This window comes from Nerophis lumbriciformis, linkage group LG16 (genome assembly GCF_033978685.3).
Source record: "Nerophis lumbriciformis linkage group LG16, RoL_Nlum_v2.1, whole genome shotgun sequence".
In the NCBI taxonomy this organism is placed as follows: domain Eukaryota; kingdom Metazoa; phylum Chordata; class Actinopteri; order Syngnathiformes; family Syngnathidae; genus Nerophis; species Nerophis lumbriciformis.
Genome location: NC_084563.2, coordinates 24,724,599 through 24,751,001, shown reverse-complemented (window position 1 = coordinate 24,751,001; position 26,403 = coordinate 24,724,599). Strand labels below are relative to the sequence as shown.

Sequence of the window (26,403 nt, the reverse complement as noted above, 5' to 3'; positions counted from 1 at the left end):
CAGATCATACACTTTCCATCTTAAAGATCTAAAAAAAAAATTTGGGAATGTCAGGCGGGCCAGATTGAAAAGTTTAACGGGCCGCATGTGGCCCCCTGGCCTTAATTTGCCAAGGTCTGCTATACACTATATTGCCAAAAGTATTTGGCCACCCATCCAAATGATCAGAAACAAGTGTCCTAATTACCGTATTTTCCGCACCATAAGCCGCCCTGTGTTATAAGCCGCGCCTTCAATGAACGGCATATTTCAAAACTTTGTCCACCTATAAGCCGCCCCGTGTTATAAGCCGCATCTAACTGCGCTAAAGGAATGTCAAAAAAACAGTCATATAGGTCAGTCAAACTTTAATAATATATTAATAATCAGCGTGATGTGGGCGCGCATGTAGTCGTATATCAACATGGACGGAGCTGCGTGAAAAAAGCCACCCGGCCTCTTCGCGTAAACTTACCTTAACCACTCGCTCATCTTTTCTTCATCCATCCATCCCTTCGAGTTAGCTTTTATGATGACGCCGGCTGGAAAGGTCTCTTTTGGCAAGGTCTTCCTTTTGAATATCACCATGGGTGGAAGTTTCTGGCCATTAGCATGGCAAGCTAGAACCACAGTGAAGGATGACTTCTCATTCCCTGTGGTGCGAATATTCACCGTACGTGCTCCCGTTGTATCCACAGTGCGGTTCACAGGAATATCAAAAGTCAGTGGAACCTCGTCCATGTTGATAATGTTCTCTGGCCGGATCTTTTTTTCAGCTATCTTATTTTTACAATATGCACGGAAAGTAGCCAGCTTTTCTTGAAAGTCTTTAGGCAGTTGCTGTGAAATAGTAGTCCGTGTGCGGATGGAGAGATTGCGTCTTTTCATGAACCGGAAACCTTTCGCTTAGTAGGAGCCATTTTGTGGTCTTTACAGATGTAAACACACAAAGGAAATGAAACGTAATATCCGCGCACTTCTTCTTCTTCTACGCGGGCGGGTGGTTGCTTACAGTAGAAGAAGAAGCGCTTCCTGTTCTATGGGGGCGGGTGCTTACCTTGGCGGTTGCTTGCGTAGAAGAAGAAGCACTTCCTCTTCTACGGGGAAAAAAGATGGCGGCTGTTTACCGTAGTTGCGAGACCGAAACTTTATGAAAATGAATCTTAATATTAATCCATATATAAAGCGCACCGGGTTATAATCTGCACTGTCAGCTTTTGAGTAAATTTGTGGTTTTTAGGTGCGGCTAATAGTGCGGAAAATACGGTACTTGGCCCGCAGTGATAGTGATAGGTGTATAAAATCAAGCACTTAGGCATGGAGACTGTAAAGCACGTCGCCACTGGACTCTAGAGCAGGGGAGACGCGTCCTCTGGAGTGATGAATCACACTTTTCCATCTGGCAATCTGATGGACCAGTCTGGGTTTGGAGGTTGCCAGGAGAACGCTACATTTCGGACTGCTTTGTGCGGAGGAGGGAATTATGGTGTGGGGTTGTTTTTCAGGAGTTAGGCTTTGCCCCTTAGTTCCAGTGAATGCTTTGAATGCTCCAGGATACCAAAACATTTTGGACAATTCCATGCTCCCAACCTTGTGGGAACAGTATGGAGCAGGCCCCTTCCTCTTCCAACATGACTGTGCACCAGTGCACAAAGCAAGGTCCATAAAGACATGGATGACAGAGTCTGGTGTGGATGAACTTGACTGGCCTGCACAGAGTCCTGACCTGAAGCCGATAGAACACCTTTGGGGTGAATTAGAACGGCGACTGAGAGCCAGGCCTTCTCGACCAACATCAGTGTGTGACCTCACCAATGCGCTTTTGGAGGATAGGTCGAAAATTCCAATAAACACACTTTGCAACCTTGTGGACAGCCTTCCCAGAAGAGTTGAAGCTGTAATAGCTGCAAAAGGTGGACCAACATCATATTGAACCCTATAGGTTAGGAATGGGATGGCACTTCAAGTTCATATGTGAGTCAAGGCAGGTGGCTAATACTTTTGGCAATATAGTGTATAGATATTTTTTCAAAGAACTAGAAAATGCAATTTCAGTAGAAATTTTGGGTGAATGCTGAACAGCTAAAGCCAAACTAAAATGCTAATAGTTAGCACAATCCCCAGATAGCATCAAAATAAGAGCACAATGATCTGAAAACACTAGCACGGTAACGGTACTATGATGACATGTTAATAGCATGCTCATTGTTAGCATTGGTGAACTACCAGAGTATATGACACTCAGGTGTACACTTGCTAAATTCGTTTTTAAAGATAGCATGTTAAATGTTAGCATGGTAAAATGCTAATTGTAATGTAATACTCTGAGGTGTGTACCTAAAAAATTAGTCTAAAATGCTAGGATGCTAACGTTAGCATCCATCTAGTACCAATATGAGTGAGGTGTACGGCAACAAAATAAAAATAAAAAAGCTAGCATGTTAAGAGGTGTCATTGGTCAGTAACAAAGAATTTGACGCTGAGGTCTAAAAGATAGCATGCTAATATTAGAATGCTAACAATTGCGCATCCATCCAGCTATTATCTACCACTTGTCCCTCTCGGGGGTCACTGGGGTGCTGGAGCCTATCCCAGCTGCATTCGGGCAGAAGGCGGGGTACACCCTGGACAAGTCGCCACCGCACAGCGGGGCGTTAAAGAATGAGCTACAGGCCACAAATTGCCCGGGGACGCACTTTTCTGTGGGTTCAGATCAGGGGATGCTGTGGTTTGTGCAGCCCTTTGAGGGCGACACAAATAAACTTTGATTGATTGACTTGGGACACCCCTCTTTTACATCATGAGTTCTATGGGGCGAATGTGAGTTTGGTGATGAAGAAGTGAGATGTTTTCGCAGATGAGGAGCAGGGTCGTGGTGGTCAATTATAACAGGAAGCCCCTCAGCAACAAGACTTTGTTTGCCTTCACGGAACCTTTCGGGCGTCTGCAGGAGCACCTGGTCCTCAATCACAAGGTACACACGGCGGCCACGCCTGCTGTGGACGTTGACCTTACCAGCAAAGGATATTGATGATGCATTGTCCCGCATGTGTGTACAGGCCTTCTTAGAGATGGAGCGTCATGAGGACGCGCAGGACATGGTCAACTACTACCAGCGGAACCCAGCTACACTCTACGGGAAGACTCTCAACTTCTACCTGTCCAAATCGCTTATGGTCATTGAGGTGAGGCCACCGGACGGAACACTCGCACCTTCCGCCGCCAACTATTGACGCGCCCGCTTTGTCGCACCCATAGAAAAACAAGCGAACGTCAGACAGGACGGGTGACGGGCAGTCCTGGGAGGGCAAGGTTGAAGGCAGTAAGGTGGTGTTCGTTTCCAACCTGCCCAGAGAAAAAGACGAGAGGGACGAACTGCTGACCATCGCCGCTCGCTTCGGCACGGTCGAGAAACACCTCTTCTTGACCAACCAGGTGATACCCGCACATGCTCGCTATCACTTCCTGTCCACGCTAACCCTGATGTGTCTGCCAGGCGTTTATCCAATTGGGGACGTCAGAGGATGCGGAGATGATGGTGAAGTACTACACCGTCAACCCCCTCACCATCCGAGGACGACCAGTCGGAGTCTACATGTGCACCAAGTACAAAACCCTCAAGTAAGTCGAAACACCTGGTTGCCATAGCAACATCTCGACATCGACAAAGGGCTCAGGTGCACGTTTCTCCTTCTTTGACGCAGACTCAGCCGCAGATTGGAAAGTGTTGCAGGGAATGGTAGCTGGGGCGGAGCATCAAGAAACACGTCTCAGTCTCCTTCCAGGAGCAGAGATGAAGACAGCAGAGCCCAATCTTCTCCGGAAGATGAAGAGGACAAGGAAGGGGAGGAAGTGTCTGGAGTTGTGGAATCGGAGGAGGAGCATACAAGTGAGGCAGATGCAAAGGAGGCGGAGCCCGAGGAAATTGAAGACCGTGTTCAGGAGAAGGTAAGAGGTCCGACAATAAAACATGTAGGCCTCGACAAGACCCCTGTTCTCAATGGTTGCATCATCCCAGGCTCCTGATGATAAAGATGATGTCACGGCGGAGACTTTGGCAGATGTGGGCGGTGCTACCGTGCAGGCTGAGGGTGGGGAGGAGTCGGAGAAGCAGAAAACAGAACCAGAACCAGGACCAGGAAGTCCTGAGGAACATGAGCCTGAGCAGGTAGCTTCTGCAAGGAGACATTTGTCACACTGCTGTAGGGCTGGGCAATATGGCTGAAAACCAGGGATGTCCGATGCCTTTGTTCAACCAACCTTGCTTCCATACTTCCGCTTTCTTCCGACAAAGAAAAAAGATTTTGTCAAATGCTTTTTTCAATGATATCGATTACATATATCGTGATACTGCATATATTGGTATCGTTTTATGACCCAGCCCTACACTGTTTTGAGGTCAAAGTTTAAAGCTCACTGCTGGACTTGTCAGGATGACAACTTCCTGGAGAACATGGATGAGTTTGTGACGCTGGACGAACTCGCTGATGATGAGGAGCAACTGGCCGGAAACGAAGGACCGCAGTCTGAGGGCATCGGTAAGCTGTCACATGTCTGGTGTCAAAGAGACGCTTAAATGTCTCATCTTTTGTCTCCTTCCTCCCTGCAGACACGTCAAGGAGAGGGGTATGTATCCGCACGACTTCTGACCCCAGTGGGAACGATGGGAAGTGACCTGTGACCCTTGTTGTCCCGTCAGGGGATGAGGGTGGTCAACGTGGTGGGTTTCAGACGAGGATACAACTTCCTGAATGAGTTGTTGGGACTGGCCAAACCTTTTGGGAAGTTGGTGAGGCATCTGGTCTTGGACCGGAAACCCGAGGTAGAGTGGATTGCTGACTCGGAGACTCGCACCTGCTGAGAGCATTCTGACCGATCGTCTCCTTACTTCCTGCCAGGCCTACCTTCAGTTCGCCACAGAACAAGAAGCGCTGGCGATGGTCAAGTTCTACAACAGTAACGTTTCTGCGTCCGTGTGCGGGCGCCCGGTGAGGGTCAACCACTCCATGACGTACCCGACCATCAAGATGCAGGTCAGCCCCTCTTCTCGAACGCCAACCTTGTTGGCGGTGGACCGACCTGACTTCCCGTTCTCGCAGCGCAACGCCAGCCGGGTGGTGTACGTGGGTCAGCTGCCCAACGGCAAATATTCTGACAAGGACATCTTCCAACTGGCTGAGCCCTTCGGCAAAGTCCGAAAGTTTTTCCTTAACCGGTTCAAGAGAGAGGTAAGGAACTGTCGGTAGAACATGTCGCCGCAGGCCAACGAGTAACACGTCTTGTTCGCATCCTGGTGCAGTGTTTTCTGGAGATGGAGAGGGCGGAGGACGCGTGTGAAATGGCAGAAGCTTACACATCCAACCAACCAAAGCTGAATGACAGACGACTGCTGGTGTACGTGAGCAGGAAGTACACGCACCTCAAACATGGGTGAGTTTCTTCTTCTCAGAGACCAGACACGGTACTACTTCTTTGTATTGTGGCTACTTCCTGTCCAGTTGTTTTCCAATTAACTGCTTACTCTTTGTGCAGACATCCATGTCCCAGCAAGAGGGATAAGAGTAGCTCGCCTTCGAGGTCAGCCAAACATCCCGAAGAAGAACCTCCGGTCAAGAAAGCCAGGAAAGAGGAAGAGGAGCAAATGAAACCTCAAGAGGAGGCGGCGGTCAAGGAGGATGTTGAGCCATTGAAACAGCAAGAGGAGGCGGTCAAGGATGATGAGCCAATGAAACCTCAAGAGGAGGCGGCGGTCAAGGACGTTGAGCCAATGAAACAGCAAGAGGAGGAGGCGGTCAAGGACGGTAAGCAAGAGGAGGAGGCGGTCAGGGACGTCGAGCCAATGAAAGAGCAAGAGGAGGAGGAGGTGGTCAAGGACGATGAACAAATGAAAGAGCAAGAGGTGGAGGTCAGGGAGGATGATGAGCCAATGACACCTCAAGAGGAGACATCCGTCACAGACAAAAAAGAGCAACTGGAATCCCAGGATGACGAGGCACTCATGGAGGAAACGGAGCACATGAAACCTCAAGAGGCGGCGGCAGTCAAGGATGAAGAGGAGCAAATAAAACCTCCGGCAGAGCAGGAGGAAACGAGACCTCTGGATGTAGAGGAGAAAGAAGTCGACATAACACAGAAGGTTCCAGATGTTCCACACCAGAACCAGAAAGTAAGTCTTCATCCGGATTAGACTTGTCTCAAACTCGTGACTTAAGACTTTTACTGGATGCATAACATTGCTTCGCCACCCACTGTCTGGCAGTCCTCACCGCCGTTCTGTCGCGGCGAAATACTGCAGACTTTTACCAGATCTGGCGTAATCATGTGACAAGGGGGTTGTAGTAAAGCCAACCACAAACAGTTCTAACCTTCTAGAGGAGCGGACGCACAAACTTGGTCCTGCCACAATGTCAATCCGCAATCAGTACCCACAGGCGGGTGTCTGTGAAGGCATTAAATTGACTCGTGGAAAAGATGACAGTTTTGCCTTGCAGAACCAACCTTTTTTTTTAGCAAGCGACAACAGTAACATCATCCCGATCAAGCTTTGCACACACGCACCAGTCTTATTCAACTTGTAACCAGCGCCCGTATCCCCATACAGCTGCCCGAGATATGCCTGATATAGGATTCTTTAACTTTGCACCTCAAAAATCAGCCTGTCCTCATCCATTTGTGTCAGTGAGGTGAGATGTCCGATAATATCGATAAATGCTTTAAAATGTAATATCGGAAATTATCGGTATGTTTCAAAAAAATGTATGACTTTTTAAAACGCCGCTGTGTACACGGACGTAGGGAGAAGTACAGAGCGCCAATAAACCTTGAAGGCACTGCCTTTGCATGCCGGCCCAATCACATAATATTTACGGCTTTTCACACACACACACACAAGTGAATGCCATTCATACTTGGTCAACAGCCATACAGGTCACACTGAGGGTGGCCGTATAAACAACTTTAACACTGTTACAAATATGCGCCACACTGTGAATCCACACCAAACAAGAATGACAAACACATTTCGGGAGAACATCCGCACCGTAACACAACAGAACCCCTTGCAGCACTAACTCTTCAAGGACGCTACAATAACCCCCCCCCCACCTCTGACTGACTGACCCATTGACCTAAAAACAGAAAAAGTCAGCCGCCGTTTTGATTCGTGTAAATCCGAAGTTAGCCTCAAGTCCTTAACGAGTGTGTCATTGTGATGCAGCTGACCGAGGAGAAAGAGGTCGCCATAGAGAATTCTGCCAGCCAGACCGCCCCGCCAGCTGAAGCCAACCCGCACGCCGCGTCTCTACCGCTGCCGCCGTTTGACGCCAACAGACCAATCGGTGAGCCTCCCCAGGTGTAATGGCGAAGGTGCAGGTTGACGTGAAAGTGTTTGTGTGCAGGGGTGGAACAGGTGAAGATGGGCTACTACTGCCGCGTCTGTCTCCTTTTCTACTCCAACGAGGAGACGGCCAAGAATACGCACTGCCGCAGCCGGACGCACTACTACAAGCTTCAGGTGAGGCTCCGCCCACATGGCGTCCAGTGAGAAGGCGGGGCTACTTATCGCCATAATTGTTTCTTTCTAGAGACATCTGGAGAAGGAAAAAAGCAAGCAGGAGAAGAAACAAGCCAAGACGTCTGCGTGACCTCGTCTTCAAACCAACAAGTCGACTTTTGTTCATACTTATCTTATTTACTGATTTAGACTTTGCTTTATCACAAATATAGCGACGTATGTTGTTGTCCTGCTAGCAGTGATGTGATCTAGTCGCACTTCCCATCTATCTAAATGTGAACGATAGGCGGAGGAGTCAGCAATATTCAGCGTTAGTGATTTATGTTGGAATGTTTTTCAAAAATAAATGTTTTACTCTTAAATTTGTCACATGGCTTTATTGTGAAAGGAATGGGAAGTAAAACAAATAAAAAATGTCTTTCAGCTCACAATTTTCATCTTCTCCTGAAATGACAAAAAGGCAGATTAAAAAGTTGATTTACACGCACACACTTCTTGATACTTTTATACAAATTTCACTTGTTTTCTAACAGCTGCTACCTTGACACACACTTGGGGCTAAAAAAAAAATGTGTGGCTTATTGAAATTGATCGGTGTTTGCCCCCCCAGAACATAGCATGCCTTTTAAAAGAAAATAGAATAGTGTGTACAGCTCTGGTAATGGGTACATTCGCACCCACCTGCACAAATGTACTTCAAAATGTAACAATCAAAATAAATATGACTTTTTTTGTTTTTGTTTACTAGGGCATTCGTGTATAATATGCATTAGTTTGACCATTTAAAATCAACGATAATAAAAAGGAGATGCTTGGAAATAGCATAAAAATGCCCCAAAAACTTGGAAAAACGCGATTCATAGCGTTACTTTTTGGTGTAACCATCATGAGCGTTCTGTATAGGTATATTTCTTTTATATTTTGATAAATCATATTTATTTATTGCTAAATTTAAATAGGTATTGATCAATCTTTAAGCTGTGTGTATTTGATTTCAGTTTGCTTTTGACATCTTATTTAGAATTGTAGTTGAAACTTTTACAACCTTTTGTTGCGCTCATGATGGCGTAACCAAACTAGATTTCATTTAATGATCTTATTTTGAACATTTATTCCCTTTTTTACATTTAGTATATTTAAATATTCATTTATAAACATTGAATACATTTCAAATATCAATAAATGCAATTGCCTTCATCTTATAGGGTAATGTTTAGTTACACCAAGTCATGAGCGTAACACTAAGCTTCATCACTTTGACTTGTAATATCTCTAATTCTGGTGGTGCTTTATGATTTTTTCTTTTTGGAACATCCATCCATTTTCTACCGCTTATTCCCTTTGGGGTCGCGGGGGGCGCTGGAGCCTATCTCAGCTACAATCGGGCGGAAGGCGGGGTACACCCTGGACAAGTCGCCACCTCATCGCAGGGCCAACACAGATAGACAGACAACATTCACACTCACATCCACACACTAGGGCCAATTTAGTGTTGCCAATCAACTTATCCCCAGGTGCATGTCTTTGGAGGTGGGAGGAAGCCGGAGCACCCGGAGGGAACCCACGCAGTCACGGGGAGAACATGCAAACTCCACACAGAAAGATCCCGAGCCCGGGATTGAACCCAAGACTACTCAGGACCTTCGTATTGTGAGGCAGATGCACTAACCCCTCTGCCACCGTGAAGCCCCTTTTTGGAACATGTACTATACATATAATACAATAAAGTCCCATATAAAATTATGTTTCTAGCAATACTTTAATTTTGCCTTTGAAAGTAACACTCCAATGTCCATTAGTGGAGCTGTACACTAGTACAATCAACTACAGTAGTTTTAAGTCATGTAATAATGGAGAGTAAACGGGTTGTACTTATAGCGCTTTTCTACCTTCAACGTACTCAAAGCTTTGACTCTATTCCCAAATTCATTCACACACTGATGGTGCTCAAGGACACATTGGACGTGACTAGGATGACTCGAACCAGGAACCCTCAAGTTGCTGGCCGCGCAGCCAACCGAGCCACGCCGTACCCCAAGAGAGCCGCTTTGTCAAACATCTGCAGCCTCTCAATTTTTTCATTGATAAATGTCCAATGTTAGAATATTTTAATGTCCTTGGCTGGCGGTATTGACTCACTATATGCTCTATACTCCGACTACTTTGCCAAGTTTACTACACGCTCTGTCATTTTCATGTTCTTTCTTTACAATGCACCCGGAAAGCATTCTGCTCTCATTTTCAGTATTCAAGACATTTAAAATAAAAGAGATTTACCTGCGACTTCTACCGGTGTTTTTCAACATAAAATGATACAATACTAACATCAAAAATAAAGTGTATCAGGTTGAATGAACAGTAGTTACCTGAGAAATTATTTTCAAGAAAATATGTTCAAGTTAAATGAGCAGTGGTTTGATATGCTACTACTCTTGTTTTAAGAAACTACCGTATTTTCCGCACTATAAGGCGCATCTAAAAACCACAATTTTTCTCAAAAGCTGACAGTGCGCCTAATAACCCGGTGCGCTTTATTACGATTCATTTTCATAAAGTTTCGGTCTCGCAACTTCGGTAAACAGCCGCCATCTTTTTTCCCGGTAGAACAGGAAGCGCTTCTTCTTCTACGCAAGCAACCGCCAAGGAAAGCACCCGCCCCCATAGAACAGGAAGCGCTTCACCCGCCCCCATAGAACAGGAAGCGCTTCACCCGCCCCCGGAAGAAGAAGAAAAAACGCGCGGATATCACCGTACGTTTCATTTCCTGTTTACATCTGTAAAGACCACAAAATGGCTCCTAATAAGCGATCCGGTTCATAAAAAGACGCAATCTCTCCATCCGCACACGGATTACTACCGTATTTCACAGCAACTGATATTCCTGTGAACCGCACTGTGGAACGGGAGCACGTACGGTGAATATTCGCACCACAGGGAATGAAGTCATCCTTCACTGTGGTTCTAGCTTGCCATGCTAACTTCCACTCATGGTGATATTCAAAAGGAAGACCTTGCCAAAAGAGACCTTTCCAGCCGGCGTCATCATAAAAGCTAACTCGAAGGGATGGATGGATGAAGAAAAGATGAGCGAGTGGTTAAGGGAAGTTTACGCGAAGAGGCCGGGTGGCTTTTTTCACACAGCTCCGAAGGCGAACACACCTTCACTAAGACGGGCAGACAGCCTCGGACGACATACGCCAACATTTGCCAGTGGATCGTAAATGCTTGGGCAGATATTTCGGTCACAACTGTGGTCCGAGCTTTCCGGAAGGCAGGATTCACAGAACAACAGCGACACTGACTCCCGATGACTTCTACGAGACGGAACCGGCCATTTTGGATACCACGCTTGCGCAACTTTTCAATTCGGACACCGAAGACGAAGAATTCGAAGGATTTACGAATGAAGAATAACTTCAGAAGGTGAGCGCTATGTTTATTTTGTGTGTTGTGACATTAACGTTCGAGCAACATTATGTTACTATTGCTCTACACCATTTTGAATTTTACTATGTTTGTGATTGCACATTTGCGTACATTTTGGGACAGAGTTGTTAGAACGCTGGTTTTCAATATATTATTAAAGTTTGACTGAACTATCTGACTGTTTTTTTGACATTCACTTTAGCGCAGCGTTTTTTTGACATTCACTTTAGCGCAGCGTAGGCGCGGCTTTTAGTCCGGGGCGGCTTATTGGTGGACAAAATTATGAAATATGTAATTCATAGAAGGTGCGGCTAATAATCCGGTGCGCCTTATAGTGCGGAAAATACGGTACTACGATAGAGAAAATTTCAGCCAAAACACGACAATATAGAGACAACGGAAGTGACAGCGGACAAGTTTCGGACACAGACCAAGTGGCTGATGCAGAAAGTTGAAAACGGTGTAATTAACGAAGTTGTAAGTGAAGTTTGACCACTTTTTCAGTCATAAATAATAGTGTTTTTTTTTTTTTACTTTTTCAATAATACTAATACACTATGGGCCTGATGTACTAAAGGTTTGTGTGTGTGCTAAAACACGTGCAAAGCTGATCTGCTAAACGTAGATTGAGTCTGTTAAAGGGGGAACTGCACATTTTTTTACATTTTGCATATTTTTCTAAATCCTTAAGAGAGACAAAAAGACAAAAGGTTGTGTTTATTTTGCATTCTAATATGTATAAATGGTCTCGTCCCAGGTGTCTGGCAATGCAGCTAATTGGAGGAATCAATTCTTCCTCTAACTCACTTTAAAAATGCATCCGAAAACCGCCAACAATCTTGCGTAACCTGTATAATAACCAAACTGTTGTGACATTGTTATTGTAAGAGCCAACACTGAGAAGTTATTTTCTAGCGTAGTAACACATCGGCGTGCTACGGTATTAGCCGTGAGCTAGCTATGGCAAGAGATACACTAGGTTTTTCGTCACACAACACAAGAAATGAGATCACAAAATATGGTAAATATTGAACATATTACATATTGTTATGAAGATGTCTGTTACTACATTATATATATACTTGCAGTGTGTATATTGTACATATTACATATTGTTATGAAGGTGTCTGTTACTACATTATACATATATATATATACTGTATACATATATATATATATATATATATATATATATATACACACACACACTTGCAGTGTGTATATTGTACATATTACAGATTGTTATGAAGGTGTCAGTTACTACATTAATACTTGCAGTGTATATATTGTACATATTACATATTTTTATGAATGTGTCTGTTACAACATTATATATATACTTGCAGTGTGTATATAAAACGTTGATGGAGCGTTTTAAAGGTTTTTTTAGAGGCTTTGACGGCAAGGTGACTCCTATTCGCTGCATCTTCCAAGCGTTTTTATCATCTTTAAAATACCAGAAAAAAAGACATGTTCTTGACTCTTATGATTGTGAACCATAGGCAAAATTCCCTAAAAAGTACAGTTCCCCTTTTAGTAAGCAGAATAAGGCGTGCAATCTGTCTTCATTAATATGCACAATGTATGCTGATCATCAAAAGGCCCACACACAATGATGGGAGGAGAAGATGACAATCTAATTATTTAGCATGCGCAATGTGATTTATCAACACTCATCATCATTTTGCAAGCACTATTTTGCCTTTTATTTAGCACATGTCAGAAGGACGTGCAAACTGACAGTTCCACACGCGGCTGCAGGACAGACAAGAACCAGTCATACACGTGTCAACATTTTGGACATCGTCTATTCAACAATTTTCTGTTGCTGCTGGATTTCTTAAGGGGCGGGTTTAAAATGAATTTAATTGATGTCTGTTGGCCTTTTTTTTTTAATGCTGTTCGTTTTTTTTTTAATTTAGTGGTTGGTCTACCACTAGCGGTACGCCAGCTCCATCTTGTGGTACGCTACAGAATCACCTAATTCAATATTCAAACACAGTGTTACTGTTCAAACTGTGTGTAATGTTACACTTAACAATAATGATAAATACACTTGTTAAATAAAACCTCTGCCTTGTTATTAATGAATACTTAGGCCTACTACGCTGCTGTATTTTAATGTTGGTCATAGTAAAACTGTTTATTTTGTTGACCACTGACCAAAATAACTAATAATGGTGGTACTTGGACAGTTTTCTGAGGTGGTACATGGTGAATAAAGTTCGAGAATTACTGGTATAATACATTAATTACAGAAAAGACGTTTTTCATTATGCATTTTCTTGCGTTTGAGTCATTCCAGATGCACGAATGGTGGTGATGCGATCCACAGCCTTGTGCACGGAATGAAGTGTCAGTGTTTTTGTTGTCTAGACTGCGATTCAGAAAAGGTGTTAAGATTACAGACGTGTGCTGCCGGTTCAACACACCGCACAGGTAGGAGCACGATAACGTCAACGTGCAGAAAATGAGTGTCTCAGTGGTAAAAGCCCCGTATGTATACAAAATCCTCATTTACTGTCTGCACCACTTTTCAATTGCACAAGCGGTCTTGGTAGATCACACGCAACAAGCCCACTCATACTACACAGTATTTTCTTTTTGCACACGCTGTCCAGTGCGTGGTATTTAGGTCTTAGTAAATCAGGCCCTATGTTTATTACACTGTTTTCAACCTTCTGACCGTCTGCAAAATTTAGTCCACTGTCACTTTCATTGTGTCAGCCGCGTCCTTTGTGGCTTGCAGTTGTGTTGCGGCTTGTGTATTGTCCTTTGTATTAGTTGTTAAACCTGACACATACATTTGTTTGATCTGTTACTTTTTCTTTATTACACCTGATATTTGTAATGCTATAGTTGATACTTGTAATGTTATACCTGATACTTGTAATGTTGTGCCTGATACTTGCGGTGTTATACCCGATACTTGCGGTGTTGTACCAGATACTTGTGGTGTTATACCCGACATTTGTGGTGTTATACCCGATACTTGTAATGTTATAACTGATACTTGTAGTGTTATAACTGATACTTGCAGTGTTATAACTGATAATTGTAGTGTTATAACTGATACTTGTAGTGTTATAACTGATACTTGTAGTGTTATAATTGATACTTGTAGTGTTATAACTGATAATTGTAGTGTTATAACTGATAATTGCAGTGTTATAACTGATACTTGTAGTGTTATAACTGATACTTGTAGTGTTATAACTGATACTTGTAGTGTTATAACTGATACTTGTAGTGTTATAACTGATACTTGTAGTGTTATAACTGATAATTGTAGTGTTATAACTGATAATTGTAGTGTTATAATTTATACTTGTAGTGTTATAACTGATACTTGTAGTGTTATAACTGATAATTGTAGTGTTATAACTGATACTTGTAGTGTTATAACTGATAATTGTAGTGTTATAACTGATAATTGTAATGTTATAACTGATAATTGTAGTGTTATAATTTATACTTGTAGTGTTATAACTGATACTTGTAGTGTTATACCGGATACATGTAATGTTATACCTGATACCTATGATATTTGTTTGATCTGGCAATTGTTGTATCTTTTACCTGATACTTGTCGTGGTGCTGGCGGCTGCTGCAGTGTTGCACTTTGGCCTCGTCTTCCTCGGCGTAGATGAGCTGACACAAGTTGCAGAAGTAGCCGACAACCGGACGCACAAACTCAGTTCCTGCGAACAACGAGCGATACGTGTGATCAGCACGGTCGACGATAACAGTGCGAAGGACATGTTTTCAATAGTTTATACACGACGGCACAACAAGCTTAAATGTTCGAGAAAGCTTGCAGCTCTTCAATACATGTTGAGGAAAGATGAACTTTGACCTCTTACCAACAGGCAGGAGGGGTGCAGTGGGGGCACCTGAGGGTCCATCAGCAGTTTTCTGCAAACACAACATGGTCATTGCAGCTCATCGATGGCACAGAGGAACAAGAACAACACACCTGATCTGACTGTGCTTCGGAAGGGTTCTGAACACGTTTTTCTGGACTCTCGCCCAATGTTCGACTCCTCTGCTCTCCCTTTCGGACCTTTGCAGGCACAGAGTCGTCCTCAAGAGGTGCGTTTCTCTTCTCACACGGGCCACATTCTAGACTTTGGTTGTGCTTCCAGGAGTCTATACCTTCAGGATGTTCGATGTCTTTTGAGGAAACATTGTCTCTCTTCCTCTTCTGAGACTTCTCGCCCTCTGACTCAGTCACCATACTCTTCGTGGACTCTGATACTTTGTCCTGAGTCTTCTCGCCCTCTGAACTATCCTCCTTCCGACCAGAAGAAAGCTTCATCTGGCTCTTCCCAGACTCTAAGTCTTTATCCAAAGTCTTCCTGTCGTCTGATACTTTGTCCTGACTCTTCTCACCCTTTAAACTATCCTCCTTCTGACCAGAAGACTGCTTCTTGTGGCTCTTCTCAGACTCTAAGTCTTTATTCAAAGTCTTCTTGGACTCTGATACTTTGTCCTGAATCTTCTCGCCCTCTGTACTATCCTCCTTCTGACCAGAAGACTGCTTTTTCTGGCTCTTCCCAGACTCTAACTCTTTATCCAAAGTCTTTTTGGATTCTGATACTTTGTCCTGAGTCTTCTCACCCTCTGAACTATCCTCCTTTCTACCAGAAGACTGCTTCTTCTGGCTCTTCCCAGACTCTAAGTCTTTATTCAAAGTCTTCTTGGACTCTGGTACTTTGTCCTGAATCTTCTCGCCCTCTGTACTATCCTCCTTCTGACCAGAAGACTGCTTTTTCTGGTTCTTCCCAGACTCTAACTCTTTATCCAAAGTCTTTTTGGACTCTGATACTTTGTCCTGAGTCTTCTCACCCTCTGAACTATCCTCCTTTCTACCAGAAGACTGCTTCTTCTGGCTCTTCCCAGACTCTAAGTCTTTATTCAAAGTCTTCTTGGACTCTGGTACTTTGTCCTGAATCTTCTCGCCCTCTGTACTATCCTCCTTCTGACCAGAAGACTGCTTTTTCTGGCTCTTCCCAGACTCTAACTCTTTATCCAAAGTCTTTTTGGACTCTGATACTTTGTCCTGAGTCTTCTCACCCTCTGAACTATCCTCATTCCTACCAGAAGACTGCTTCTTCTGGCTCTTCCCAGACTCTAAGTCTTTATCCAAAGTCTTCTTGGACTCTGATACTTTGTCCTGAGTCTTCTCACCCTCTGAACTATCCTCCTTCCGATCAGAAGACAGTTTCTTCTGGCTCTTCCCAGACTCTAACTCATTATCCATAGTCTTCCTGAACTCTAATACTTTGTTCTGAATCTTTTCGTCCTCTGAACTATCCTCCTTCCGACCAGAAGGGTGCTTCTTCTGGCTCTTCCCAGACTCTAAGTCTTTATCCAAAGTCTTCTTGGACTCTGATACTTTGTCCTGAGTCTTCTCACCCTCTGAACTATCCTCCTTCCTACCAGAAGGGTGCTTCTTCTGGCTCTTCCCAGACTCTAACTCATTATCCATAGTCTTCCTGAACTCTGATACTTTGTTCTGAATCTTTTCGTCCTCTGAACTATCCTCCTTCCGACCAGAAGACTGCTTTTTCTGGCTCTTCCCAGACTCTAACTCTTTATCCAAAGTCTTTTTGGACTCTGATACTTTGTCCTGAGTCTTCTCACCCTCTGAACTATCCTCCTTTCTACCAGAAGACTGCTTCTTCTGGCTCTTCCCAGACTCTAAGTCTTTATTCAAAGTCTTCTTGGACTCTGGTACTTTGTCCTGAATCTTCTCGCCCTCTGTACTATCCTCCTTCTGACGAGAAGACTGCTTTTTCTGGCTCTTCCCAGACTCTAACTCTTTATCCAAAGTCTTTTTGGACTCTGATACTTTGTCCTGAGTCTTCTCACCCTCTGAACTATCCTCATTCCTACCAGAAGACTGCTTCTTCTGGCTCTTCCCAGACTCTAAGTCTTTATCCAAAGTCTTCTTGGACTCTGATACTTTGTCCTGAGTCTTCTCACCCTCTGAACTATCCTCCTTCCGATCAGAAGACAGTTTCTTCTGGCTCTTCCCAGACTCTAACTCATTATCCATAGTCTTCCTGAACTCTGATACTTTGTTCTGAATCTTTTCGTCCTCTGAACTATCCTCCTTCCGACCAGAAGGGTGCTTCTTCTGGCTCTTCCCAGACTCTAAGTCTTTATCCAAAGTCTTCTTGGACTCTGATACTTTGTCCTGAGTCTTCTCACCCTCTGAACTATCCTCCTTCCTACCAGAAGACTGCTTCTTCTGGCTCTTCCCAGGCTCTAAGTCTTTATACAAAGTCTTTTTGGACTCTGATACTTTGTCCTGAGTCTTCTCACCCTCTGAACTATCCCCCTTCCTACCAGAAGACTGCTTCTTCTGGCTCTTCCCAGGCTCCAAGTCTTTATCCAAAGTCTTTTTGGACTCTGGTACTTTGTCCTGAGTCTTGTCACCCTCTAAACTATCCTCCTTCCTACCGGAAGACTGCTTCTTCTGGCACTTCCCAGACTTTGACTCACTTGCCAAAGTTTTTCTGGATTTTGACTCAATCTCCTGACTCTTGGCAGACTTCGATTCAATCTCTGAAGTCTTTTTAGATGCTGATTGTTTCTCTTGTGCCTTTTTGTTTGAAGCTTCCCTTTCTGGAGTCTTTTGAGAGCTCTTTTTTTTCTCCTGAGACAATGTGGGCGACTCCTTTCTTCCACGTTTCGACTCATCTTTGTCTCTGTGCTGGTTGCGCGGCCTGCTACTGCCAATCAAGTGCTGGAGCTCGTCATCAATCTCCGTCCTACGCAAACAGAGAAAGTTAGCGTGGCATCTTTGCGGAAGAGACTCGAATGCCACTTGTGGTCCTGACCCGCAGTCCAGGCGTGGATATTTTTTGGAGACAAATACATGACATTGCCTCTTGAAGAAAACCTTTAGTTTACGGACGGCTCTCAAAGCCTCTGCGTGGCTCGACATCTCCATGAAGGCCTGAAAGACAAACGTTGTCACATGCTTTTTAGAACAAGCAACGTGTGACAATAACGATGTTTGCTAAGGATGGGTACCAAAACTCGATTCCATAATGAATGCTATCAACCAGGTCGATAAAAAAATAACTATCTACTAACGATTCAATTTGGTTGGTTAATTGGTGTGAAAATTCGATTTCAATGGATTCTCATAAAGTATAGTACTTAATTTGTTTTCATGTAAAGAAAACCCTGATTTTATTTTGCCATGTCAGTGTGTCACTATCAATTACATGTAGGGAATACCCTCAGTAGCGTCTTGTCAGTAGCAATCCAACGGAAAAACTGCCACTCTTTTCAAACTTTATTGCCGACCTCACAAACACACAAAACTTTTTCATTATGCTCCAATCACGGTCACATTCAGCGAGGTGCAAATAGCTATGGTACTGAAACAGCGTTGCTTAATGGCAACGCAACTGACCTAAACGGTAGTAACCAGATCAATAAAAAATAACTGAAATGTGAATCTCACAGACACCCACAACTTAATATGATTAATTTCTAGGGGTGGCGATTTGATTTAGAATCGATTCTCAATTCAAACCGATTCACGCAATACTTTATTTGGTGTGTAAACTATAACGAAACCTTTTCATTACAGGTTACAGCAGTGGTGTCCAAACTTGGGGGCCGCATTGGGCTAAAAAAAAATTTGGCCGGGGGCTAAGAGCCGACTGCACGTAAACTAACTACCGGTAGATATATATATATATATATATATATAACTAAATACATATTACATTTATATAATGGATATATAACTAATATAATTGGATATCAGAAGTATGTGAAAGTTTGACTCCTACATTGTATTACACTTACGTGACGACCTCAAAGTTTTTTAATCAATCAGAAGTGTCGAGCAGCTAAAATGCGCAAAACATTGGTGTGGAGAGTGTTTTGCATTTATCCCATCATGCATTGCAGGGGATTTTAAATGGGTGTAATTTTGAATTATTTGTTGTGCTTGGACGTTTTTAATAATATCCACAAAATTCAGTGAGCAGGTTGTTATGTGTGACCATGTGTGTTGACGTGTGTTTATTTGTGCCATGAGAGGGAAGGTTGTTTGAACTGGATGATGGGTGATAAACAGTATGAAAATGCTGTGCTGTATTCACTTCAATGTGCAATTCATGGTCATTAACCTGAATTAATCACGTTGTCCACAAGATTATTGCAGCAATTACACTGTCAGATATCTAAAATTAAGTTAGAGGCATGCCGCGGGTCAGATTCTGTATTAAACTTGTGACGTCTCGAGGGTCAGATTCCGTATTAAACTTGTGACGTCTCGCAATTCGCCGGCAGTTTGGACACCCCTGGGTTACAGGTTACAAAAGCTTCTCTTGGCTGCAGCGAGTAAGAAAAAAGATGGCCTAAAAAAAAACATTTTTAAAAATCGCTTCTTGAACATTTTCAAACAATACAGAGTGTCGCATGTGCTCTTGCTTCACTAAAGATGAGTATCGAGTATGGTACTTTTATAGGCACCGACTGAATCCGTCAGTACGACTACTATCAATTCACGTAAAATCAAACTGTGCCATATTTTGTGCCTTTTTGGTGCCTATGATGCACAGGACGTCACGTCCGGTTGCAGACTAAACAGTGGCTCAAATAAACTATCAGTCAAGCAGCACTCAGAGCGGACTCAGCCAAACTCCTTCTAAGTCATGTTGCAATTTTCAACACCAACAAAGCAAAGTATGCTTGGCAAAAAACGCTCTGACGTAAAATAAGGCTCCACACTTCCAAAATGCGCTAGCTAGGGCTGGGCGATATATTAGGTTTGTAAGATATATCGATATATTTTTAAACAAGATAGTAATTAAGAAAATATCGTAATATCGATATAGTTTATTTCACATTAAAATGACCAAACGCCGCTTATTTGTTGTTTTCCTTGTTCTCCTCCATGGGCTACTAAACACTTCCCCTTCCTACTTCCGAGACATGCTTGCACGTATAAGAACATCCATGATTGGTTGGTTGTTTACTATGATGAGTCACGATTGGTTGAGAATATGGCAAAACATTAGGGACAGGCCAATCAGAGGCAAGATACGGCGGGTCATGGAACCAGGAAAAGAAATCACAACAGACATCCCAAATGACAACGAGAGAGTCGTAGAAGAGAAGAGGGAATATTGAAGCGGGCGATTTATACAGTCGTGGTCAAAAGTTTACATACACTTGTAAAGAACATAATGTCATGGCTGTCTTGAGTTTCCAATCATTTCTACAACTCTTATTATTTTGTGATAGAGTGATTGGAGCACATACTTATTGGTCACAAAAACATTCATGAAGTTTGCTTCTTTTATGAATTTATTATGGGTCTACTGAAAATGTGACCAAATCTGCTGGGTCAAAAGTATACATAAAGCAATGTTAATATTTGGTTACATGTCCCTTGGCAAGCTTCACTGCAATAAGGCGCTTTTGGTAGCCATCCACAAGCTTCTGCTTGAATTTTTGACCACTCCTCTTGACAAAATTGGTGCAGTTCAGCTAAATTTGTTGGTTTTCTGACATGGACTAGTTTCTTCAGCATTGTCCACACGTTTAAGTCAGGACTTTGGGAAGGCCATTCTAAAACCTTAATTCTAGCCTGATTTAGCCATTCCTTTACCACTTTTGATGTGTTTTTGGGGTCATTGTCCTGTTGGAACACCCAACTGCGCCCAAGACCCAACCTCCGGGCTGATGATTTTAGGTTGTCCTGAAGAATTTGGAGGTAATCCTCCTTTTTCATTGTTCCATTTACTCTCTGTAAAGCACCAGTTCCATTGGCAGAAAAACAGGCCCAGAGCATAATACCACCACCACCATGCTTTACGGTAGGAATGGTCTTCCGGGGATTCAAGGCCTCACCTTTTCTTCTCTAAACATATTGCTGGGTATTGTGGCCAAACAGCTCAATTTTTGTTTACATACATCGAGTTTAAGTAAAAATATATCGAGATATACTTTTTCGTCCGTATCGCCCAGCCCTAGCTTGATGCTAATTTACATTGGAATTGCCATAGCCAGTTTACTATTAGCATTAGCGATTTTACATGGCAAGTACTCTGCCTTTCAGTCAAGTGCAGCTAGGATAGGCTCCAGCCCCCCGCTACTCCGAGAGGGACAAGCGGTAGAAAATGGATGGATGGGATGGGATGGTACTGGGTAGTACCAACAAAATTCAGTCAATACCCAGAATTTGGTAGCCATCCCTAGGTAGATTCCAGGTAACACTGCCTAGCTTTTATTTTGAATCTGACTTTACACTAAACAGGAAGTCACTGTGTTCAGGTTTTGTCAATAGACAGGAGTTATGTTGTGGATTCAATGATGAAATTTCTAAATTGGACTTGACGAGCTGGTTGAGTTTGTCGACATAAACAGGAATGACTTAAATGGGCTGCACTGTAAAAACATTTGTTTTTCATACCCTGTGTTGACCTTGCAAAATGAAGCGGCGCCCCGGCTTCCCGTGTCTTTTAAAAAGATCGATGAAGTCTTTGGCTTTGTAATAGTTATTCGGCAGATGCAGTATGGAGACCACTCGAGACTTCTGCTGATGGAAAACAACAAGCCCGTGAGCAACTTGCCTCAACAAAACGACAACAAACAGGTGGTAGAGGCTGAGTACCTGCACGTTCTCATCTTCTTCTCCTGCGGTTCAATCATACAATTCGTGAATGACAGTTTTTCAACACAAACATCAAATAGGTCGCAAGAAGCGTCCATACCTTTGTCGCTGCTCTGCACCTCTCCTACTTCATCCAGAGTGATGCAGTCGTCCAAGTCCACTGGGAAGTCTGCTACCCGCTGCAGGAACACACACACACGCACTAAAAAGTCAATATGTGTGCCACCAGCAATCATTTGTAGGAAGTATCAATCCTTGCTATGGAAGCCTATTTACGGCACTCAAAAATAAAAAATAACAAAATGGTGAATCATAATTACGAGATTAAAAAAGTAATAATTATGAGATAAAAAGTCGAAATTATGAGATAAAAAGACAACATTTTGAGATAAAAAGTCCTAAGAAAAAAAATCTAAATTATGACATTAACAAATCAGAATTATGGGATAAAAAGTCAGAATTATGAGATAAAAAGTAGGAATTATGATAAAAGTCATCATCAGATAAAAAGTCAAAAATATTAGATGAAAAGTCGAAATTATGGATGGATGGATGGAGTTATAATTATGACTTAAACAAATCTGAATTATGAGATTAAAAAGTAAAAATTATTAGATAAAAAGTTAAAATTATGAGATAAATCAAAATTATGGCATAAGTCATAATTATGAGATAGTCATAATCATGACATAAAAAAAAATCAAAATTATGAGATAAAAAGTCATAATTGAGATCAAAAAGTTATAATTATAAAATAAAAGGTCGAAATTATAAGATAAAAAGTCAGAATTATGACAAGTCATTGTCAGATAAAAAGTCTAAATTATCAGATAAAGTCAAAATAATGAGATAGTTATAATTGTGTCGTAAAAAGTCTGAATTATGAAACTAAAAAGTCAATATTATTAGATAAAAGGTCAGAATTATGAGATAAAAAGTAGGTATTATGACAAAAGTTATTATCAGATAAAAAGTCGAAACTATTACCGGTAGATAAAAAGTCAAAATTATGAGATAGTGATAATTATGACGTAAAAGTCTGAATTATGAGATTAAAAAATCTAAATTATTAGATAAAAAGTCAAAATTATGAGAGAAGTCAAAATTATGAGATAAAAGTCATAATTATGAGATAGTCATAATCATGACATAAAAAGTCGAAATTATGAGATAAAGTCATAATTGAGATTAAAAAGTCATAATTATAAGATAAAAAGTCGAAATGTGAGATAGTCATAACCATGACATAAAAAGTCGAAATGATGAGGTAAAAAGTCATAACTGAGACTAAATGTCATAATTATGAGATAAAAAGTACAAATTATAAGATAAAAAGTCAGAATGATGACAAGTCATTATCAGATAAAAAGTCTAAATTATTAAATTAAGTCAAAATCATGAGATAGTTATAATTATGTCGTAAAAAGTCGAAATTATGAGATAAAATTCATAATTATGAGATAGTCATAATCATGACATAAAAAGTCATAAAAAGTCATAATTATGAGATCAAAAGTCAAAATTGTGAGATAGTCGTAATTATCAGATAAATCAAAATTATGAGTCGAAATTATGAGATACAAAGTTATAATTATGACATTAAAAAGCGTAATTATGAGTTAAAAAGCCAAAATTATGAGATAAATAGACAAAATTATAAGATAAAATCATCAGATAAAAAGTCAAAATTATTACATAAAACGTTGAAATTATGAAATAAAGTTATAATTATGATGTACAAAGTCAAAATTATGAGATAAAAAGACAATTATGAAATAAAAAGTCATAATTATAAAATAAAACGTCAAAATTAAGGAATGAAAGTCATAAGATAAGTTAAAATTATGAGATAAAAAGACAATTATGAAATAAAAAGTCATAATTGAGAGATAAAACGTCAAAATTATGGAATGAAAGTCATAAAATAAAAAGTTGAAATAATTAGATAATAAGTCAAAATTACGAGATAAAAAGTCATAATTATGGCATTAAAAAGTCATAATTATGGCATTAAAAAGTCATAATTATGGCATTAAAAAGTCATAACTGAATTATGGGACAAAAAGTCAAAATTGTGAGATAAAGTCATAATTATGAGATAAAGTCAAAATTTTGAGATAGTCATAATTATGAGATAAAAAGTCATAATTATGGCATTAAAAAGTCATAACTGAATTATGGGACAAAAAGTCAAAATTGTGAGATAAAGTCATAATTATGAGATAAAGTCAAAATTTTGAGATAGTCATAATTATGAGATAAAAAGTCACAATTATTAAAGAAGAAAGTTATAATTATGCGATAATCCACCTGGAAGCATGGCACAGACCAGCTGTTGTTCAATGCTTTTCATTCTTTCCACATCAGAGCCTTTTCTTGCTTGAAATCCTTTCCAGGGTACGTTTGCCAAATATAATTCCACATGCAATTGCAAGGAAATTAAAAATATCCTCAGTTGTAAAGCCACATCTAAGCCACATCTAAAATAATCCTCAATGTTTTTGCCATCCATGTCTGAGGAGGAGAGCTCGTGCCAAAGAACTGCTACTGTAACTGTTGTGTAAAATGTCTCATCATTTCAACTTTTTATCTCATCATTTCGATTTATCATCTCATAATTTTGACTTTTAATGTCATAATTATGACTTTTTATTTCAAGATTTCTACTTTTTTCAAAATGACAGCTTTTATCTCATTATTATGACTTTTTATCTCATAATTTCAACACTTATTTCTTAATTTCAACTTTTTAATTACCCATCCCTTCATCCATTTTCTACCGCTTGTGGGTATGTAATAAACTTTTTTTTTTAGTGGTGGAAACTGGCTTCCATACGTTAAAGAAAAATCACTATGATTATATCAGTGAAGTGAGGAGAATTATATTTATATAGCGCTTTTTCTCTAGAGACTCAAAGTGCTTTACATAGTGAAAGCCATTATCTCCATCTTTAAGCTAGATTTAAACCAGTGTGTGTGGTACTGGGAGCAACGAGCGCGGCCACCGCTGCTGCTCACTGCTCCCCTCACCTCCCAGGGGGTGGAACAAGGGGATGGGTCAAACGCAGAGAGTAATTTCACCACGCCTAGTGTGTGTGTGACTATCAGTGGTACTTTAACTTAACATGGGTAAAGTGTCTTGCCCAAGGATACAACAGCAGTGACTAATATGGCGGAAGCTGAAATTGAACCTGGAACACTCAGGTTGCTGGCACGGCCGCTCTACCATCTGAGCCACGCCACCCCATTATATCAGCTGGCTCCCTGCTAAGTGATACCAATGAAGATGCTCGGATGGCAATATTAAGAGTCCTAACCTCGTTGTTGGTCTTTTCTTTGCCGTTAGAATGTTGCTCTTCGTCGAGCTTCCCATCATCAGCCTTCGCTTCCTCTTTTTCACCTGAAAACACTTTGAACCATCACCAATTTGGAACGGTGTATAGATGAGTTGTCTTTTCAAGAGAAGATCCACCTTCAATTTTTGACGAGCAGTCTTCAGTATCAATTTCGTCTGTGTCCATTTCTTCTTCAGCTTCCTCCAAAGTTTCCAGATCATCCTCATCCAAGGGTTCTCCATCCTCACCAATGACCTCCATCCCCTCAATGTCGCTGTCCTCTCCAGAAAATCTCCTGCAAAAATCAGGTGGACACGTGTACTTTCAAGCTGCTGTGACCACAGTGGACCGCCTCTTTACCAGCCACAAATTGCCTCAACTGCTTGACATCATGCTTGTTTTGGAATGTTGTCCAACATCCACAATCTCTATGAGAGACAAGAACTCACATTTTTCCCTTTCCCGGGCACTCTAGATAGTAAAAAACTTCCAGCAGTTAACAATGAAGATAATGGGGAGTCTGCTACTCTGCCTAAAAAGACCTCATCCAAAAACCTAGGGCTGGGCGATATGCTATATGATATTGTATCACGATGAAGTGTTTTATATTTGTATACATTTTTTATTCAAAATGTAACCGTGCTATGATTATAATCCCCCTCAGCTATGCTAGGAAATGTCCGGGAGGTGGCAATAGTGGGGCAGTACAAGTACCTGGGAGTCCATGTGAACAGCAGACTGGACTGGAAGGACAACAGCAAAGCTGAGCAAGGGCATGAGCAGACCTTTTTTTCCTGAAGGGGCTTAGGTCCTTTAATGTGTGCAGCAAGCTGTTGGAGATCTTTTTTCAGTCTGTTGTGGCCAGTGCCCTGTACTTTACAGTGGTTTGTTGGGGGAGCAGCACCAGCAAAAGGGACTTAAACTGGATTGACAAATTGATCCGGAAAGCCGGCCAAACTATTGGCACGCAGTTGCAGGCGTTTGTGTCGGTATGAGGGACAAGAGGACACTGGACAAACTGCTGGCCATCATGGACAATCCTGCCCACCCACTCCACCAGACAATTGAGGGACAGCAGAGCTCATACTCCAACAGGCTCCTTCAGCTTCGTTCCCACCGTGTTTGATTCAAGAACTCCTTCATTCCGCACTCCATCCAGCTGTATAATCACTCGCCATACACCAATAGATGATATCTGTCTATTACCTGACCGCTTCTATGTTAGCTACCTCTCTTTGTTTATAATGTATATTTTCTGCTGGATCTACTCTTTATTTTATGCTGCCCTTTTTTTGCTGCAGCTGTATTGTACCGTATTTTTCGGATTATAAATCGCAGTTTAATTCAAAGTTTGGCCGTGGGTGCGATTTATATTCCGGAGCGATTTATGTGTGAAATTATTAACACATTATCGTAAAATATCAAATAATATCCATTCATTTTCTACCGCTTATTAATATCATTTATCTAATTCACGGAAGATATGAAGCAAATGTCCG

At 41.6% G+C, this 26,403-nt stretch overlaps 2 protein-coding genes across 5 annotated transcripts in view; one reads left to right on the top strand and one right to left on the bottom strand.

The window, feature by feature from the left end:
- matr3l1.2 (matrin 3-like 1.2) overlaps positions 1–7,854 on the top strand; it is a 12,415-nt gene extending 4,561 nt beyond the window's left edge. For 2 of the 3 annotated variants that reach the window (XM_061976851.2, XM_061976852.2), the window contains exons 7-21: positions 2,837–2,953; positions 3,039–3,164; positions 3,238–3,414; positions 3,476–3,600; positions 3,684–3,927; positions 3,998–4,147; positions 4,412–4,517; positions 4,589–4,605; positions 4,679–4,801; positions 4,878–5,207; positions 5,279–5,409; positions 5,512–6,145; positions 7,196–7,316; positions 7,377–7,492; positions 7,563–7,854. In XM_061976851.2, coding sequence (XP_061832835.1) covers positions 2,837–2,953; positions 3,039–3,164; positions 3,238–3,414; positions 3,476–3,600; positions 3,684–3,927; positions 3,998–4,147; positions 4,412–4,517; positions 4,589–4,605; positions 4,679–4,801; positions 4,878–5,207; positions 5,279–5,409; positions 5,512–6,145; positions 7,196–7,316; positions 7,377–7,492; positions 7,563–7,622 — 2,577 coding nt within the window. In that variant the 3' untranslated portion in view covers positions 7,623–7,854. The remainder of the gene's footprint in view (positions 1–2,836; positions 2,954–3,038; positions 3,165–3,237; positions 3,415–3,475; positions 3,601–3,683; positions 3,928–3,997; positions 4,148–4,411; positions 4,518–4,588; positions 4,606–4,678; positions 4,802–4,877; positions 5,208–5,278; positions 5,410–5,511; positions 6,146–7,195; positions 7,317–7,376; positions 7,493–7,562) is intronic. The other variant, XM_061976853.2, reaches the window with a different exon arrangement.
- The window catches only part of LOC133617116 (uncharacterized), a 25,399-nt gene continuing 6,845 nt past the window's right edge, over positions 7,850–26,403 (bottom strand). Inside the window, exons 8-17 of one of the 2 annotated variants that reach the window (XM_061976850.2) lie at positions 25,042–25,199; positions 24,887–24,969; positions 21,670–21,748; positions 21,570–21,592; positions 21,369–21,494; positions 17,767–17,885; positions 14,895–17,697; positions 14,782–14,833; positions 14,498–14,619; positions 7,850–7,936 (exon numbers count right to left, since the gene is read on the bottom strand). In XM_061976850.2, coding sequence (XP_061832834.2) covers positions 7,913–7,936; positions 14,498–14,619; positions 14,782–14,833; positions 14,895–17,697; positions 17,767–17,885; positions 21,369–21,494; positions 21,570–21,592; positions 21,670–21,748; positions 24,887–24,969; positions 25,042–25,199 — 3,589 coding nt within the window. In that variant the 3' untranslated portion in view covers positions 7,850–7,912. The remainder of the gene's footprint in view (positions 7,937–14,497; positions 14,620–14,781; positions 14,834–14,894; positions 17,698–17,766; positions 17,886–21,368; positions 21,495–21,569; positions 21,593–21,669; positions 21,749–24,886; positions 24,970–25,041; positions 25,200–26,403) is intronic. The other variant, XM_061976849.2, reaches the window with a different exon arrangement.